General features: G+C 46.7%; 1 protein-coding gene across 2 annotated transcripts in view; it reads left to right on the top strand.

Annotated features, from left to right (window-relative positions):
* Positions 1–15: 15 nt before the first annotated feature.
* WARS (tryptophanyl-tRNA synthetase) overlaps positions 16–16,814 on the top strand; it is a 42,889-nt gene continuing 26,090 nt past the window's right edge. Inside the window, exons 1-3 of one of the 2 annotated variants that reach the window (XM_025191185.1) lie at positions 16–119; positions 13,484–13,680; positions 15,082–15,289. In XM_025191185.1, the coding sequence (XP_025046970.1) occupies positions 13,567–13,680; positions 15,082–15,289 (322 nt within the window). In that variant the 5' untranslated portion in view covers positions 16–119; positions 13,484–13,566. The remainder of the gene's footprint in view (positions 120–13,483; positions 13,681–15,081; positions 15,290–16,814) is intronic. The other variant, XM_006035062.3, reaches the window with a different exon arrangement.

Below are 16,814 nucleotides of genomic sequence, written 5' to 3'. Positions count from 1 at the left end.
CGGGGTCGCGGGCAGGGCCCGGGGTGGACACAGACCCCGCGTTTGTGGCCCTGCACACCGGTGCTGACGGCCCGACGGGCGGTGGCTTCTGCTGCATCGCCCCGGCTCTCCACCCCCGGGTGACTCCCAGGCAGGATTTCTCTGGGGCGGGGCTGGGCTGGGCTGGGCTGGGCTGTGCTGTGCTGTGCTGTGCTGTGCAGGCGTGGGGCGCCCGCTTTCCCTGCGTCCGCAGACGGGCCGGGAGAGGAGCTGGGATCCCCGCTTGCAAAGACGGGCCCCAAGCAGCCCCCCGGGAGGGCTCCTCTGTAGGCGGCGGCTCAGCTGAAGGACCCCGCAGGGGGCCGCGCCACCCCGGATCAGGTCCCTGCCCAGTGCCGCACCACGGGCCGCGCGCGTTTTGCCGGGCGGGGCGGGGCGGGTCAGCTGTGGCAGCCACGTCCACCAGGGTCGATCTGGATCTGTTTTGTTCGGTGACATCTGTTCATGCCCTTGGATATCACTGAACTTTGCCCTGCCTCTGGGGCAAATCTTCCAGTTCCCTTCCGCTCTGCGCAAAGAGCTCTCAGACTCTGGGCCAGAAACAGGCCGAATATTTCTCGTTTAACATGGCTTTTTTTCAAAGAGGTGGGAAGTGGGCCTCGGGTTTCAGGGCAGGAGCATTGAAGCTCTTACTGTGGTAGCAAATTGTTTATTTCTATGTTTCATTGTGGGTTTTTTGGCTGCTGTGCATCTTCTGGGACGTGTCGATGGTGGCAGCTTGCACTGTACGGCGGGAGTCAAGCAGGGGTGACTTGATAAAGATCTTCGTGGCTGATACCAATAGCCCATTGTTAATTAGCTGTATCAGCCAATGCTGATCCAATAACTGATTTACTTTGAAATGCAAGACATTTTAAAGTCCTGACATAAATAAGGCTTTTTTTTTTTTTTTTTTTTTGGGCGTACTCCAGCAGCCTCCTGCATCCCATGTGTCCGTGTCCCAGCATTTAAAAATGATGTTGAGGGCACTTGAACTAAAACTCATCAAATGACCTCTAGTTCAAACACCACCACCACCATTTTTAAGGGGACACTTTTTAAGCAGAGCTGAGCGGGGCAAGGGTGGTTGCGAGCTGCCTAAAAGTGTCACCTAAAAAGACCTGGCCTGTCCAGCCCTCTTCTACACAATCCTCTCATCGTCCCCTGTGTGCCATGGGCCGTTAGAGCAGCCTAATGAGCATTTATTTAGTACCTTGTATTGGCGGTACTAAATTTAGTGTGCATTAGGAAAAGAGCATTAATGCACATGTAGACACATCCACTGAGTAGTTCTCTACTGGGGTACCAGGAGACTGTTTCAGGGATGCACTTCCACTGCATCCGGGTGGAGCTGTCTTGCATAATTTTGTTTCTGGGAGGAGGTGCAGGGCTGACTGGGAAACAGCTGCAGCAGGAACACTTCTGCTCTGCCCTTCCCAGTCTGTCATCCATGTCCCCTCCTGGAAACAAAGGCACCAGGAACAGTTGTGCTTGGTCACAGCTGGGCAACTAAGCAAGGCATGAGCTCAGGGCATTGACCATGCGGAGCACACTGGGATGTAGGTAGGGGTGGTAGTAGTGTAACTGGGGTGGGGGAGGGGGAAGGCAGGGGGCAAGGGTGCCAGCTTTGGGGGGGGCACCTGTATGGCTTCCTTCCCCCAGGAGTTTTTCCTGCAGCAGGGACAACCCAGAAGGTGCAGCTCTATGCTCAGCAGTGTATTTGGGGAGAGGAGGGGGTAGAATGGAATGAGTCCCGCTCCCACCCTCAGGCTTTCTCATAAGAGGCACAGCCCTGCCCTCAGAGTTAGGGGTGAACCCCAGAGCAGCCCCAGAGACTTTTGCTGCTGCCTGTTCCTGAGGGCAACAGCTTGAGACAGTGCTGCTACATTAGCTGCTTCTGCTATGTAGTAACAGCTCCCGTGTCGATCTCTTCACAACCAAATTAATACTTTTACAGTCATGGACTGACTGTACCCGCGAATCACTAGTGCCTGTGAGTGAGGCAGGGACTTGCCCCACTGCAAGCCTGCAGAACCTGTGAGCCTGCACTGTGGTAGGTAAGACTGCCAGCCCCCTTCTGCTCTTCGCTCAATCTTCTCACCATCCCCTCCATGCCCTGGGCACAGAAATAACTAGTTATGTGGCTGGAATAATAATGCTCAACTGAAGTGCCACCATGTTCAGAAAAGTTATGGAAGGATGTCTTGAGCCTAAAAATGTTAAGAACCCCAGAATTAACTGGTTCAGAGAAGCATAATCTTCTCTGGCTTTTGCTTGACTTCAGACTAACATGACTAATCACCTTTCTTATGCATTACGTTGACAAGTGGACTTCAATATTTGGAAAAGATAGAATCTCTCATTCAGACTTGTAAGCGTAAACAATTCATATAACATCAAGAAGTTGGCTTGCGTTCATTCCTGTAAATCGGGGCGGGCAATTATTTTGGGTGGAGGGCTGTTTACCCAGTTTTGGCAATCTGGTGAGGGCTGCATGGGTGGCCCCACCCCTTGACAGGTGCCCTGCCCCTTGGTCACTGTCTTGGTGACCAAGGTGCACGCTGGCAGGGGTCTGTGGAGCCAGGCTGGGCTGCACCAGCAGGGAGAGGGAGGAGCTGGCCCGGCTCCATAGAGCCCCTGCCAGCCAGGACCCTGTATTCCTGCCGCCTTGCTCTGGGCCCTGCTGGCACTGGCCCTGGGACACCGATGCGGGCCCTATGCTCCCACTGGCTTCCCACCCGCTCACTCCCAGTGCCCCCCAGTCCCAACCCCCTGCTCACTGGCAAGGAAGTGTTGAGCCCCAGCTCAAGTCTGGGATCGTGCCCGGTATGCAAAGGCCAATAAAGAAACCAGGGGTAAAAGCACAAAGAAGGTTTATTGCTAGCAATAAAAGGTGCGAGCGGAATAATTTCACGTAACAAGCACCCCAGATTACTATTTCTAAGCATCTTTTATACAGGAGTTTTTGAGCCTTCATAAGCATCCTTGTTTGCTGATTGGTTATAAAGGAGTGACGCAAGGAGTTCTTTACTGAGCATGTCTCTATACCTGTGTTTTAGCCATGTATCTCATTTACATACATATGTGTTTCATTAGCATACTTCTTTCCCACCTAGGGGCGTGATTTTTAGTATTTTAATGAGCCCTTTAACCCAGTACTCTGCTTCTGCTTCTGTTTTCAAGCCGCCTTTATCTAAGACTGTCTCCTCCTTATCATTGCAGAAGGGCATTCTCTAAGGGTTCTATTCTCTAAGACAGCGTCCCTTAATTGTTTTTGTTCAGCATTCAGGGCTGAAAGAGCTCGAGATGTAGCATTAAGTCCTTTTGCTAAAACACAGGTATAGAGACATGCTCAGTAAAGAACTCCTTGCGTCACTCCTTTATAACCAATCAGCAAACAAGGATGCTTATGAAGGCTCAAAAATTCCTGTATAAAAGATGCTTAGAAATAGTAATCTGGGGTGCTTGTTACGTGAAATTATTCCACTCGCACCTTTTATTGCTAGCAATAAACCTTCTTTGTGCTTTTACCCCTGGCATCTTTATTGGCCTTTGCATACTGGGCATGATCTCAGACTTGAGCTGGGGCTCAACAGAAGGAGCTGGTGCAGAGCATGGGAAAAAGTGGCCCCTTGCCTGCCCCATGGTTCACTCTCCCTGCTGCAGCCGCTCGCAGCCCACACGGGGCTGTCCTGAGCAGGCACAGGCAGCCCCACCCAGGCTGTGAGTGGCTACAGCGCGGGGCACCGGCTACGGGGCGGGCAAGGGACTCTTTTCCTCCCCATCACTCAGCACCAGCTTGTAACCTGCCCCCGCTGCCAGTCTCGCCCCTCCCACTTGCTGCGCCGGGCAGTGTTTGCTGCTGTTGCCCACCCAGAGCTCGCGTACTGAGCAGCACAGAAGCAGCGGTGGAAACACTGCCCGGCGTGGCAAGTGGAGGGGCCGTAGCTGCTGCCACCGCACTCAGCCCCAACGGGTGAGCCTGGAGCCAGCGCAGGGCCCAGGCTGGCAGTGGGGATGGATTACAAGCTGGTGCTGAGCGCGGGGGGAGGGGAAAGCAGCTCTTTGCCTGCCCCGTGGCCAGTGCCCCGCACTACAGCCGCTCACAGCCTGGGTGGGGCTGCCTGTGCCTGTTCAGGACAGCCCCGCGCAGGTTGCGAGCAATTGCAGTAGAGTGCGCTGGCCATGGGCTTCCCCTGGGTCCTACTACCCCTGGCTCCTATCATTTTTGACGGGAACCAAGGGCAGAGAAATATTAATTTTCTAAATTTTTTAGGGGCCCTGCAGGCCAATAGAATGGCCTCACCTCACCAGATGCAACCCGTGGGCCCGTATTTTGCCCACCCCTGCTGTAAATTGACTTCCAGACCTTTGAATTAATTGTTTGCAAATCCAACTTCATGCAGCATCTTTGTCTAAAGGAATGCCTCTTAAAATGAAGTGAACCTTTCCTCCTTGGCTCCCGATCCCCACAGATTTATTGTAGAATTACAGAGAAGTCAGGCTGGAAAGGACCTCCAGAGGTCAAGTAGTCCAGCCCATTGTGTGACACAGGATTATCCCTATCTAGACCATCCTATACAAACCATAAGCTAAACTCTACATAAGACTTTCACCAACCATGTTACAACATAGTTCTAATATCCTGACCTGCCACAGATAAAGCAGGGGAACCATGGCAGGCAACATCCAGCTTCTGTAAAATGTTAGTATACATTCAAGAGGTCCCAGATAGAGGGCCATGCCCCCACTATAGAGAGAGACAAAAACCCTCATAGGCCATACCAGTCTGACCACTGGGTAAAATGCCTTCCTGACCCCAAATATGGCAATCGGGAAGATTGAGTGGAGGGGCATGACCCTCTAGCCACGAATCTCCAGCTTTAGTCCCAGCATGAGCATTGGCACGCCCCAGTCAAAGTCCCCAGCCTTGGCTGTAACCAATATTCAATGCCTCTGGGAAGACTTAAAAACACTGTGCCACACATAGCATAAAAGGGAGGGTGGGGGCAGCCAGCAAAGGCCAGAGGCATGGGAAATACCCATAGTAGAACATTGACATACCTACACCTAGATCACCCCAACTAGTGGCTGTTCAACCTCTTCTTGAACACCTCTAGTGATGGAGATTCCACAACTTCCTCAGGCATGCCTCACCATTCTAAGAGTGAAGCAGTTTTTCCGGATATCCAATCTAAGCTAACTTTGCTGCAACTTCAGGCCGTTGGTCTGCACCCTCCTCTCTGCAGCAAGAGAGAAAAGTTGCTTCTCCTCTTCTTTATGGCAGCCCTTCAAGTATTGGAAGACTGCTGTCATGACCCCTCTTAAGCACATTTTCTGCAAGCTGAGTATGCCTAGTAGAGCTGTGCGAAATTTCGCCTGGTGTTTCATTTCAAAGCTGTTTCAATGCATTTCGAGTTTGAAACAGCGAAATCAAAGTGAAACAAAAGCCTTTGAAATGGCTTCGAAAGGAAACAAGGGCACTCAATATGTTTCGAAAGTTTCGACACATTTCAAGTTTTGAAGCCAGGCTTATTTGGCTTCAGCACTGGTCCCAGCTGGTAGCAGCAGCCTCCTGTCATATGGCAGGCAGATCAGGGCTTGCCAGCACCACCCGGAGGGCTGCAGGGCTCTGCCAGACTCCTCCCAAGAGTGCGGGCCCCCGATCTGCCTGCCAGAGAGATGAAAGGAGGCTGCTGCTGCTGGCTGGGACCAACGCTGGGTGCAGCCTGCACCTAGCACCAGGAAGATCGACTGGGGCCAGCGGCAGCACCAGCCTCCTATGATCCAGCAGGTGGACTGGGCCCCCCACATCCCCGGGAGGAGACAGGAACAGCCACTGCAGCCCTCCCTGTGACGCAGGCAACCTCCCAATCTGCCTGCCAGATCACAGGAGGCTAGTGCTGCCACCTGGGGCCAGGGCAGCACTGACCGATCATCCTGGCTCGGGCTGCCCCCAGCCAGCAGCCCCAGCCTCTTGCATCTGACAGGCAGATCGGGGCACCCTGCACCCCTGGTAGGAGTTGGCAGATCCCTGCAGCCCTCCAGGGCTGGGGCAGGTCCTCGCACAAGCTGATTTGCTCCAGGCCTGCCTGCCACTGGCGCCAGGCAACAGCACCAGCCTCCTGTAATCTGGGAGGCAGATTGGGGGCCCGCACCCCTGGGAGCAGTCCGGCACAGCCCCCGCAGCCCTGCCAGGAGTGTGGGTGGGCCCCAATCTGCCTGCTGGATGACAGGAGGCTGGGGCCAGTGGCAGCCCTGATCTTCCTGGTGCTGGGTATGGGCTGCACACAGCACCGTCCTAGGCAACAGGAGCAGCCTCTTGTGATCCAGAAGGCCAATTGGGGCCCCCCGCAACCACAGGAGGAATTGGCAGAGCCCTGCAGCCCTCCCAGGAGTGCAGGGGGGCCCTGATCGGCCTGCCGGATCACAGGAGGCTGTTGCTCCAGGCTGGGAAGATTGGTGCTGCCCTGGCCCCAGCCATGATCTAGGAGGTAGACTGGGAGCTTGCCCACATTCCTGGAAAGGCTGCAGGGGCTGTGCCGGACTCTTCCCAGGAGTGTGGGCCCCAATCTGCCTGCCAGATTACGGGAGGCTGGTGCTGCCGGCTGGGGCCAGCGGCAGCACCCATCTTCCTGGCGCTAGGTGGGCAAAATGTCAAAAAAGCAAAACAGTTTCAATGAAACAAAACGGAACGGTGCTTTCAAAACGAAACAAAACTCAAAACAAAACACTGGTCCATCGAAAGAGAAGTCAAGCAGAACAATGCTGTTTCTCACACCCCTAATACCTCCTTCAGCCTCTCCTCTTATGTCTTGCTTTCTAAGTCCTCGATCATCTTTCTTGCCTGCCTTTGAACCCTCTCTAACTCTCCATGTGTTAGAAATGACCCAGAACTGCATACATTATTCCAGATGAGGCCTAATCAGTGCTGAGTAAAGAGGTACTATCACCTCCTGTGTCTTGCACTTAATGCTTCTACTGATGCAGTCCAAAACTGCATTCACCTTTTGTATGGCTGCATCACACAAAGAATACTGACTGCTGTCGAAAGTGAAACTCCAGTTCCCTCACTTCTAAATGCAGTGAATTTTGGCATCCAGCTTTGTTGTTGAAATGGGAACTCAGGATTTGACCCAAGTGTTTCAACATTGTGAACTCTGAGGTTGAGAAACACCACTGTATTGTTCATAACAACAGGTTTTCCTTCATATTTTGTCAGCACATTTCTTCTGAATTATTTTCAAAACTATATAAACAGACCCAAATACTGTGTGATACCTGTTTTATGATTCAGATTAGGATATTCAGGCCTTTTAAATACCAATGGAACTAGGAATTATTTAAAGAAAAATAGCATGCAGAAAAGTTTGAAGACCGCCTATGAAACCATTCAGAGCCAGATCCAGAAACACATTTGGGTGCCTAACCCACATTAAAATGAATTGATCAGTCCCATATCTTGCTTTTGGCTGTAGACAGTAGCTGGTAAGTCAGAGAAAAGACCACTTCTCTTGTACAAAACTACAGACTGAGAAGAGGATCTCTTTTGACTTTTACCAGCATAAAGCTAACGCTATGAGACATAAGGCTCAATTTTCTTTAAAACACATAAAATTGAAATGTATGAATTTTGCATAAGCCCATTAAATTTGTAAGAACAATATTTTATTTTGATAAGAGTTCATAAAAATCCTTTTGCATATGTGGGTTTAATGAATACTGTTTACTTGTCAAGTCAACACATGTTCTGTCTGGAAAAAAAAAAGGAAAGACAAGAAAGTAAACATGAGGATCTAAGGGAATTGTGTGGGAGTGTTGAAGAGTTCCCATTTATAGAAAAATCACTAAATTATACCTCTGGAACTAAATAGTGACACATGAAGGGACCATGATAAACCCAAACCATAAAAATTAATGATTACTGAAATAAGACTAAATGGCATATCATTTAAATCTGTTATTGAAAATGTAATTGACTAAACAAGCAAATCTTCTGGCAATTCAGACTATGTATGGCTTTGATCAGATTCATTTTATTCTGAATAAAAATATATATCAGGAGCATGGTGAGTGAAATTCCCAGCGACCGTCGTAAATTTAGTTAAAGCTGTTACCTGGGAATATTGCAGGTGGCTGACAAACAGAACCTTACTGGTTACCTATGATCTAGTTAACCACCGCAACCCTTTGTTATGTTTCCAAGGTAGGCAATAGAAATACGTTTGTAAAGCAATAAGAAAAACAATGCACCTGTTATGTGACAATGGATTTTCCAAACTGAAAGTACAGAAATAGTAGCAATGGAGCAGGAGGTTGCAGGATACAAAGTATACTGACTGCTGTCCAAAGTGAAACTCCAATTCCCTCACCTTTAAAGTGCAGTGAATCTTGGCATCCTGTTTTGTTGATGACCTGGAGACTTGGGATGTGACCAAGTGCTTCAGCTTTGTAAACTGAGGTTGAGAAACACTATTGTATTGTATCATTCATAAAAACAGGATTTCCTTCATATTTTGTCAGGACACGTTATTTTGAATTCTTATCAACGTTACATAAATGGACCCAAATATTGTGGCAGCACTCGCCTCCTGTGGCAGGCAAATTTGGGCCCCTGCATCCCCGGGAGGAGTCTGGCACAGCCTGCACAGCCCTCCCGGTGGCATAGGGGGGCCACAATCAGCCTGCCGGATCACAGAAGGCTTCTCCTGCCACCTGGGATGGCAATGGGCAAGCCCTGCACCCATCACCGGGAAGATGGGTGCTGCCGCTGGCCCCAGCCAGCAGCAATGGCCTCTTGTCATCTGGCAAGCAGAGGGCCCGCCTGTACCCCCAGGAGCACTGCAAGGGCTGTGCTGGACTGCTCCCGGGGATGTAGGCCCCCATTCTGCCTTCTGGATCACAAGAGGCTGGTGCTGCCAACTGGGGCCAGTGGCAGGCAGGCCCAGGACATATCAGCTTGTGTGGGGACCCACCCCCGCCCCAATCCTGGGTAATATGCCTTGGGCTCCATACCCGAGCTGGCCCGAGGAGGGCGTGGGGTCCGGGGCTAATCAGCTCCTGCAAGGAGCCATCCGTGCCCTGGGATTGGGGCAATGGCAAGTCCCCGCATGAGCTAATATGCCCTGGCCCCCGTACCGGAGCCAACCCGAGGACGGTGCAGAGCCTGGGGCAAATCAGCTCAATCCCTGGGCGGGGACAGGTCCCTACACAAGCTGATTTGCCCCAGGCCTGCCTGCCGCTGGCCCCAGGGAGCCAGTACCAGCCTCCTGTAATCTGGGAGGTGGATTGTGGGCCCGCACGCCTGGGAGCAGTCTGGCACAGTCCCCGCAGCCCTCTCAGGGGTGCGGGCGGGCCCCAATCTGCCTCCCAGATTACAGGAGGCTGGGGCCTGTGGCAGCACCGATCTTCCCAGTGCTGGGTGTGGGCTGCACCCAGCACCATCCCAGGCAGCAGGAGGAGCCTCCTGTGATCCGGCAGCCCGGTTAGGGCCCCCTGCACTCCCAGGAGGACTTGGCAGAGCCCTGCAGCCCTCCCTGGAGTGTGGGGGGGCCCTGATCGGCCTGCCGGATCACAGGAGGCTGGTGCTCCCAGCTGAGTATAGCCCAAGCTGGGAAGATTGGAGCTTCCCTGGCCCCAGCCAGCAGCACCCACCTCCTGTGATCTAGCAGGCAGATTGGGGGCTTGCAGTCTTGGCATCCTGCTTTGTTGATGTACTGGAGACTTTGGGATGTGACCAAAGTGCTTCAGCTTTGTAAACTGAGGTTGAGAAACTTTATTGTATTGTATTGTATCGTTCATAAAAACAGGATTTCCTCTATATTTTGTCAGGACACGTTCTTTTGAATTCTTATCAATGTTACATAAATGGACCCAAATACTGTGGCAGCACCAGCCTCCTGTCATCTGGCAGGCCAACTGGGGCCCCCACTCTCCCAGGACAAGTCTGGCACAGCCCCTGCAGCCCTCCCAGGGGTGCGAGCAAGCCCCTGATCTGACTGCCAGATCACAGGTGGCTGGTGCTGCCGCCTGGAGCCAGGGCAGCACCAACCGATCTTCCCAGCTCAGGCTACACCCAGCCAGCAGCACCAGCCTCCTGTCGTCCGGCAGACAGATTGGGCCCTCTGCACACCCGGTAGTAGGGAGAGACCTGCAGCCCTCCCAGGGGTGCAGGGAAGCCCCAGTTGGCCTGCCGGATCACAGGAGGCTGCTCCTGCCACCCAGCACCGGGAAGATTGATGTTGCCGCTGACCCCAGCTGGCAGCACCAGCCTCCTGCCATCCGGCAGGCAGATTGGGGCCCGCCTGTACTGCCTGGGAGGGCTGCAAGAGCTGTGGCAGACTTCTCCTGGGGATGCGGGCCCCCAGTCTGCCTCCCAGATCACAGGAAGCTGGTGGTGCCACCTGGCACCCATGGTAGGCAGGCCCCTCGTGCGGGGACCTGCTGTGCCCCGCCCCCTCCGATCCCAGCTGATATGCCTTGGGCCCCATACCAGAGCCAGCCCGAGGAGATACCTATTTTATGATTTAGATTAATATATTTTGAGCATTTAAATGTCAACAGTAATAGGAATGATTTCAGACATGCAGAAAAGTTTGAGGGCAGTCTATGAAATCATTCAGGGCCAGATGCAGAAACATATTTGGGCACCTGAACTCCCATTAAAATGAATTGATTAGTCCAATATCTTGCTTTTGGTGGTAGACAGTGCCTGATAAATCAGAGAAAAGATGACCACTTCTAGTGTGCAGAACTACAGACTGAGATCTCTTCTGATTTTTGCCAGCAATAAGCTAACACTATTTGGCATAGGGCTCAATATTCTTAAAAACATTTTCATTATAAAATGGCAATATCTGAATTTTGCTTAAGCTTATTGAATTTGTAAGGATGATATGCTTCCTTTTGATAAGGGTTCATAAAAATCCTTTAGCATATGTGGGTTTATTGAATGCTGTTTACTTATCAAGTCAAACATTCTGTCTGTGAACTAAAAGGAAAAGACAAGGAACCAAACATGAATATAAATAAGTTGTGTGGGAGTTTGGAAGAGACCTCCCCTTTATAGAAGAATCACTACATTCTAATTCTGAAACTCTGAATAGTAACATGTGAAGGGACCACAATAAATCCCAGCTCCCTTCCTCAGCTGTCCCTCGCAGTCAAGGATGGTTGTCTTCCACGATCATCTTATCTGTGGGTTCAAAGATGGCTGATGTGGCCGATCCAGAATTGACGGACTCTGCTGCAACTCAGGCACGTTTTCATGTGGGGTGGGTGGCTCCAGATTCTTGATTTGGTCTATGACACACTATTTCTGTCACTCCCATTTTTCCATCTCCTGTTGTCGACGTAAGGTTTCAAAGTATGAAGATCCTTGCAGCAGACTCTTCCTCCATTTGGGATGATCTTAGGCGATAGTCTCCCACGAGTTCATGTTGATATTATAGTTTTTCAGTCTGACCTTGAGGATGTCCTTGAAGCACTTTCTGTGCCCTCATCTTAAGCATATGCCTTGACCGAACTGGGATAATAAAACTTGCTTTGGGAGTCTGGAGTTGGCCATCTGGATGATGTGGCTGACCCATCAAAGTTGATGTTGGATAATCATTGCTTGATGCTCATGGTATTTGCTTGTGAGAGGACACTAATGTTAGCTCTTTATGAAAGAATCACTAAATTCTAACTCTGAAACTCTAAATATTGACATGTGAAAGGACCATGATAAACCCCACCTACCATCATGTGTTCAGCTGAGGCTGTTACCTGGGAACATTGCAGGTGGCTGACAAAGAACTTTACTGGTTAGCTATGATCTAGTTAATCACAGCAACCTGCTGTTATGTTTTCAAGGCAGGCAAATGGCTCATCTATGGTAAAATTTGTGTGCATTTGTTATAAATATAACTTAAGCTATAATCAGTCTGATTTTATAGGAAGAAGACATTTAAGTAGTGCCAAACAGCTAATGTGAGTCTCATGGGTGTTCTGGAATGCTGGGTTAGCAAAACAAGTATTTAAGTGGTTTTTATTTTTTCGTGTAGCTGTCTTTTAGTATTATGGCTAAATCTATAAACCTACTTCTAATCATGTACTATATATGCTGCTCTGCAGAGAGAGGCTTTTTAAGAGTTCTGGACTAGACTAAATAGATTACTCTTTAAAGAAAGATTAAGATTAATCTTTAAAGAAAATCTGCCACTCATAAGTATTAGGGATAATCTTTCAATTTCTGACCTTGGAGTTTGTTCTCTGTAGACAGTGGGGCCCTTTGAAGACAATGGGGCTTCAGGGTCTTAAACTGATAAAGAATGGTTCAAGTGTGAGTAATATCTTTCAGACTGTTTGCTGCTGCCCTGATATAGAACTAATTTAGTCTGTCAGTTTGCTGTGCATCTATCACCAGCCTATCTGAATTCCGTGCGTATAAAAAGCAGCATTAGTTTATGAAATAAGATGACATGACTTTGATTAGGAAAAGGTTGTGCTATAAAATAGTTTGGGTTTTTATGTTAGTCAACTTAACTATTTAACACTTTGCCACCCTAATCGACAGCACAGTGTATTCTAATTCATAGTTCTGTGTGTGTGGAAAGCTCGCTGTAACCATGAATATATTTTTAAGCATTCTGTTTTCTGTACCAAGTTACAAAACTGAATTTATCCTTGATTACTACCTGAATAGTAGTTCATCAGGGATGTTTTCATTTTTATACTTGAACATCCAAATTATTTTAAAACCTGTTAGTTTCTAAACAACCTATTTTTGATTGGGCATCTGTTTACTGATGATTGTTCTGAGCACAATTTTTTTTTCATAAGGATCACCAAGGGAAATCTATACTCCCACAGGGCAGTCAGGTATTCTTTCTGACTAGTTAAAGTTGGTAATAGGTTTGACACATTTCTTAGTCATAAATAGCAGTCCTTTATTTCTTAGGCAAATCGTCTTACAAAAACCTTAAAAAACAAAAAAACTAGCTTGCCCCTTTTACAGAGCATGCATAACACAGTAGGAATTAAGAATCTGATGTATATAACCTGAGCATTCACTGTTCCACCATAAACTCCTATTCTTGACAGAAGTAGTTAGTTGATTTTATTTGTGATAGGATTTGGTCCACTATTGAAGAGATGGAGGGATACTACAATGTAAAATGAAACGTAAAATGCACCAGAATTATTTATTTAGGCATGCATATATATAGAGAGAGAAGAACAATATTACAAAGTAATCTGTGATTTTATTTTCTTCAGGACCAGTCTAACTTCTAATGTGAATCAGGATTTTATTTTTCTCAGCATCTTTGCTTTTTGAAAGCCAGTGCTTAAAAAAAACTCTTCAAATGAATTGCCTACTTTCAATGAAATTACTTACAGTGTCACTTTCAAGATAGAATAGGGTGTGAACAGCAGTCTTTAAAATGAAAACAGTAAATCATATAACCTGTTTATCTCTTTACAGTTCTCCTCCAGTTTTTTGCTGAATAAAACATTCAAGACCTATTTCAGATTGTGAATAAAAAGAATCATTTACATTCCTGGAAAATGTCAAATAGACAGAACTGTGACTCTGGCTCTTTGAGTCCACTTGAACTGTATGAAAGGGTGACTACGCAAGGAGATAAAGTCAGATCACTTAAAGCAGCAGAAGCACCAAAGGTATGTTTATTTCATTTCTTGAATTGTCCCTTGTGCAGTTTAGTTCTCTCGTAGCAGCGCTGAAAATAAAATGATGGTTTGAGATGTATTTTACGTTGTCATAATAAATTTTTTTTTCTGTTTTAAAAATATTTGTGTTGTTGAATTTCAGTCAACATGACTGAAACTCAATATTAATAAACTGCTGATCCTGAAGGAAGGACTGAAAGTGACTAGAATGGAAATCTGCTCTCAGTTCTGCCACTAAGCAACTTGGTTTGTAACTTTAGTCAAGTCTTTGCCTTTGCTTTAGTCCAGTTTTCTCAACTTTAAACTGCAGATAACAAAACCTTCTCACTTTGAGAATCCTGGATGAAACGCACTTTATTATCATACCCATTATGAATTGGTGTGTGTGTGCACATGCATACATGCACGCACATGGACAATAAATAGACTCCTAGTTTGATAGAAGTCAATCATCACTTTTCAGTCAACCTTTGTGGGATCAACAAGGTGCCAGATCCTGCCCTCTGTGTGTATGCAAATAGTGTTCATTTCCATATAAATTGTACATATGAAAAAGTTACAGGATTTGGGATCCCAACATGGTTTCAGGGGTTTCTTTTAATTGATAAAAAGTCTTAGTCCCTGGGATTTTATGTGTATACGAGCAGTTCCAGTAACATTCTCTTATGTAAAGCAGGGATGTCAAAGATATTGTCCACAGGACTGGAAGTTTGATGGTGGGACAAGCAATGGCAGTGTTACTTGCTGCAGCAATTAACATAGACACTGCTTACCCCACTGCCAAATTTATGACCCTGCAGACTACCTCCACACTCCAGATCTGGCCCGTGGAGAGTTCTACACTTCCTCTCCAGCCCACAGGGGCCAAATGAGTTTGACACCCCGATATAGAACATAACTAGGTAAGTCATAAAGAAGTCATTTAGGTTCACCAAGATCACTTGCAAAGAAAAATGAATTCATGTTTTAAGGTGAACCACTGCAAGAGTATTTTTAGCATAATATCCTGAAGCATTATCATCCACGCATATCTAATAATTTTGTTATTATTAATTTTGTTATTATATCTAATAATTTCATCAGTCCCTTCAAGGTAGGTAAATATCCTTGTTCTTGTTTTATAAATGGAAAACCAAGGCACAGAGAGGGTTAAGCAACTTGCCCAAAGTTAGTAAGTTTTTATCATTTGTGTGTGGAAAATGCTCAGAAACTCTCATCATTTCCATTTCCCCCTTCTTGGTCCTTCATCCTGCAGATACATAAGCAAAAAGTTAACTTAAATGCATATAGTCCCATTGAAGGGGGTGTGTCAGGGTGTATGTGTGTAAGTGTCTGTGTTGGTGGAAAACCTTCACTGAAGTCTACTAAATTTGAAAACTTTCCTTTATTCAGGATGAAATTGACACAGCTGTGAAGTTACTATTGTCATTAAAACTGATGTATAAAGCAACAACAGGACAAGATTACAAAGCTGGTTCACCTCCAACAGATTTCACACCAATAAATAATGCCCCAGCTATTACAGAAGATGATGATTTTGTGGATCCATGGACAGTGCAGACATCCAGTGCAAAAGGCGTAGACTATGACAAACTCATAGGTATATACTCTCATACTATAAATTCAGTGTTCTAAACGTAACTTTTGTAAAATGATTCTAAAAACTAACACTTTTTCAAAGGTTTTGTTATATCCTCTCATTTTGAAACATAAGTTTCATGTGTTGTTAGCATGTCCAACTAATAATATGACCATTTCCAATTACAGAACTTCCATGAAGCTATTACTGTGTATAATAATGGGGACTGCTCATAGGGACCGTTATAATTAGTTGCAAACTAGCTTCCATTATACCCTGTCTTTTTACACTAACAAATTTTTAAAGAATTGATTGTTAAGCTGAAACTGTCCATAGATTGCTCTCTTCTTTGTGATTTTTGTTTTATCTTATGCTGAATTCCTTTTCTTTTTTTTTTTTTTTTAAAGGATACTTTTGCATGGCTTATACCTGTAGCACAAAAGTTATGGCAAGTGTTATGTCCCCATTTTTAAAAATTCCCAATTGGATTGTTTTTTAAAACTTGCTGCAGCCATTAAACTAATACAGAATACTTTTGGCCCAGTGCACTTTACCCATGACTCCTGTTGCTAGTTTTAAGTTTTGCATGGTCATGTTTTAAAAATGCTTTTCTTTTTCCTGGTGCTTTATGACATAAACAGCAGGTAAACCTGACTAAATATAGCTAAACTGACTAAGTAGAAGGATATATATTAGGAGAGAATGAAGATTTTCTTCAACAAAGAATCTCCAAATTAGTTGCTGTTTGGAATTTGGGATATGGGCAGAATTAAGCAGAGGAGTGTAAAGGATACTAGCTGGCTGACTTGGGTGGTGCTAAGGTATGATTTAAACTGCCATTAAACAGGGGAAAAATTCCACTTCCCTACTGAATGATTTTGATTGTGAACATGAAAAGTCCCCCCAAGTTCAGTTAATCATTTGGCTTGGAGTCATCTCAGAGGTGGCTGTGCTGCTGGCAACCTAGACGCATTAAGAGAAAGGGATAACCCCTGGCAAGACAGGCATGCCAGTATTGTAGGCACTCTGACCTGGTAACTGTGGGTACAGAAACAAGCAGGTTTATCCTGTCTCTGGGAAAAGGGCAGAGTTTAACCAGAAATCAGTTCTTCACCACTCCTTTCCTCTTCATTTGGCTCCCACCACTGGTATAATCAAGGAGATCTAAAGAAAGGAAACTGAAAGCATGGGGGAACTGAAAACAAGTGAGTTTTCCCAGCGGGATTGGCAGCTGGACTTTAAGTTTGAGTTGAGTTTCTATACTGGTAGCTGAATTGTTAAAATACTTTAAAGACCCTCACAGGAGGCATAAAGCTGTGCCTATTGTCCTCATCTTTACATTTAAAAGTGACAGAAGAGGAAATAAAATAATTCAAACTCAATTTTTTAACTAAGACCTTAACCTTTATTTCTACCACTTCTTGGTATAATCTGATAAACATCATCCTATGTCCCTTCTGTGTCCATATGGGTGTGTTTTTTTTTAATTGTTTTTTAAGGTGGCAGACTTCTGAAAGGATAAGCTTTGTAAGATTATATATTATCA

Source organism: Alligator sinensis, unplaced genomic scaffold (genome assembly GCF_000455745.1).
Source record: "Alligator sinensis unplaced genomic scaffold, ASM45574v1 scaffold1385_1, whole genome shotgun sequence".
Taxonomy (NCBI): domain Eukaryota; kingdom Metazoa; phylum Chordata; order Crocodylia; family Alligatoridae; genus Alligator; species Alligator sinensis.
The sequence above is the reverse complement of the archived record's forward strand: the minus strand, read 5'-3'. Positions and strand labels throughout refer to the sequence as shown.